At 33.1% G+C, this 2,521-nt stretch overlaps 2 protein-coding genes across 2 annotated transcripts in view; one reads left to right on the top strand and one right to left on the bottom strand.

Annotated features, from left to right (window-relative positions):
- LOC108761822 (uncharacterized) overlaps positions 1 to 1,265 on the bottom strand; it is a 7,668-nt gene extending 6,403 nt beyond the window's left edge. The window contains exons 1-3 of the mRNA XM_018508559.1: positions 1,219 to 1,265; positions 774 to 1,123; positions 7 to 205 (exon numbers count right to left, since the gene is read on the bottom strand). Coding sequence (XP_018364061.1) covers positions 7 to 205; positions 774 to 1,123; positions 1,219 to 1,265 — 596 coding nt within the window. The remainder of the gene's footprint in view (positions 1 to 6; positions 206 to 773; positions 1,124 to 1,218) is intronic.
- A 17-nt stretch (positions 1,266 to 1,282) lies between these two features.
- The window catches only part of LOC108761821 (uncharacterized), an 18,665-nt gene continuing 17,426 nt past the window's right edge, over positions 1,283 to 2,521 (top strand). The window contains exons 1-3 of the mRNA XM_018508558.1: positions 1,283 to 1,332; positions 1,399 to 1,748; positions 2,317 to 2,515. Of these exons, the coding sequence (XP_018364060.1) occupies positions 1,283 to 1,332; positions 1,399 to 1,748; positions 2,317 to 2,515 (599 nt within the window). The remainder of the gene's footprint in view (positions 1,333 to 1,398; positions 1,749 to 2,316; positions 2,516 to 2,521) is intronic.

The following is a 2,521-nucleotide window of genomic DNA, read 5'->3' as shown; positions in this document are numbered from 1 at the left end:
CGCTGCCGGTCTGTTAATCCATTGCGTCTCGCATAGGGACGCATGAGATATGTGTTAAGAGGGAAAGCCTCATCGGCCACAATCACGTGTGGGAAAGGAACATCTCGACCTGGAAGAGGTATTGGTAGTGGAAGATCAGCATCACCAGAGGCGAGATCTGCAGCTAATTCCGAATTTCTCCACACACCACCATCACTGATCGAACCTATAATTACATCAATTCCATTGCAGCATTAATATTAATTTGTTACTAAACAGTACTAATTTTTTATTAATTAATTAATTATTAATTTAATATTAATTAATACAAAGCTTTCTATAAGATCGTTATGTGATTATATTAATAGGAAATAAAGGTTCTAAACGATCAAGCTGAATCCTTAGTGCTAAATAATTATTGTGTTAATTTATATATCACATATGTAATTCATTGATTAATCTTGGACTTTTTGATGAACTTTTGAATAAGCTTTTTTATTGGGAAGATGTTAAGATCTCTTTAACAAGATGCTGATGAAGCATCAATTTATTAAATTGATTGTTCAATTTAATGGTAATATTACTACAAGTAATTCCATCGATTTTCGCATCTTCCCAATCAAAAAGCTCACGTTCAAGATTAATCGATGAATTACATATATGGTTTGTAAATTCACACAATAATTACTTAGCACTAAAGATTCAGTTTCACCGTTTAGAACCTTTATTTCCTATTAATTTAATAGTAATTATTTAAGTATTAATTATGTATTAATTCGGTATTAATTTCTTACCAAACTGTCCAATATCTACCCATGTGAATTTGTGATTTGCATCACAAAGTGCCAGTAGCACTATACTGAAGAAGCTTTTGTAATTGTAGTACTGTGATCCAGAGCATGGAGGCTTTTTGATTTCCATGTGTCTGCCATCCAGAGCACCAATACAGTTTGGAAATTGCCACCTTAGCATGTATTCATTACTTATTTTTGTCCAGCCATTAGCATTTAATGTAGGAAGCACAATGGGTTGCAAGACATGCCATATAGTACGACAAACTTCTGGCACTACTTTGCAAACAGTAGATTTGCCAACTCTAAACTCTAGATGTTTAGTTCTCATGCTCTCTCCTTGAGCGAGATACCTACATAATAAAAAGACATTATTTAATACCAGAGTATCTATTTTGTTTATGATAGCATGTCCATTTTTAAAAATGTTGAGTTGATTTATATTTACGTCAAGGTTAACCAGAAACGAAACCTTGGTGAAAGAGGTTTCCGCATGCTACTTTTTTTCAGATATGGATGTATCAAATTCAGTAAGAATTCGAATTGCTCTGGCCACATCCGAGTATATCCAATAAATTCTTATTTATTACATATCTTTGGTATTAAATAATGTCTTTTTATTATGTAGGTATCTCGCTCAAGGAGAGAGCATGAGAACTAAACATCTAGAGTTTAGAGTTGGCAAATCTACTGTTTGCAAAGTAGTGCCAGAAGTTTGTCGTACTATATGGCATGTCTTGCAACCCATTGTGCTTCCTACATTAAATGCTAATGGCTGGACAAAAATAAGTAATGAATACATGCTAAGGTGGCAATTTCCAAACTGTATTGGTGCTCTGGATGGCAGACACATGGAAATCAAAAAGCCTCCATGCTCTGGATCACAGTACTACAATTACAAAAGCTTCTTCAGTATAGTGCTACTGGCACTTTGTGATGCAAATCACAAATTCACATGGGTAGATATTGGACAGTTTGGTAAGAAATTAATACCGAATTAATACATAATTAATACTTAAATAATTACTATTAAATTAATAGGAAATAAAGGTTCTAAACGGTGAAACTGAATCTTTAGTGCTAAGTAATTATTGTGTGAATTTACAAACCATATATGTAATTCATCGATTAATCTTGAACGTGAGCTTTTTGATTGGGAAGATGCGAAAATCGATGGAATTACTTGTAGTAATATTACCATTAAATTGAACAATCAATTTAATAAATTGATGCTTCATCAGCATCTTGTTAAAGAGATCTTAACATCTTCCCAATAAAAAAGCTTATTCAAAAGTTCATCAAAAAGTCCAAGATTAATCAATGAATTACATATGTGATATATAAATTAACACAATAATTATTTAGCACTAAGGATTCAGCTTGATCGTTTAGAACCTTTATTTCCTATTAATATAATCACATAACGATCTTATAGAAAGCTTTGTATTAATTAATATTAAATTAATAATTAATTAATTAATAAAAAATTAGTACTGTTTAGTAACAAATTAATATTAATGCTGCAATGGAATTGATGTAATTATAGGTTCGATCAGTGATGGTGGTGTGTGGAGAAATTCGGAATTAGCTGCAGATCTCGCCTCTGGTGATGCTGATCTTCCACTACCAATACCTCTTCCAGGTCGAGATGTTCCTTTCCCACACGTGATTGTGGCCGATGAGGCTTTCCCTCTTAACACATATCTCATGCGTCCCTATGCGAGACGCAATGGATTAACAGACCGGCAGCG

This window comes from Trachymyrmex cornetzi, unplaced genomic scaffold, assembly GCF_001594075.2.
Source record: "Trachymyrmex cornetzi isolate Tcor2-1 unplaced genomic scaffold, Tcor1.1 scaffold2653, whole genome shotgun sequence".
Classification (NCBI taxonomy): domain Eukaryota; kingdom Metazoa; phylum Arthropoda; class Insecta; order Hymenoptera; family Formicidae; genus Trachymyrmex; species Trachymyrmex cornetzi.
Note: the sequence above shows the minus strand (reverse complement) of the source record. Positions and strands in the feature narration are given on the sequence as shown.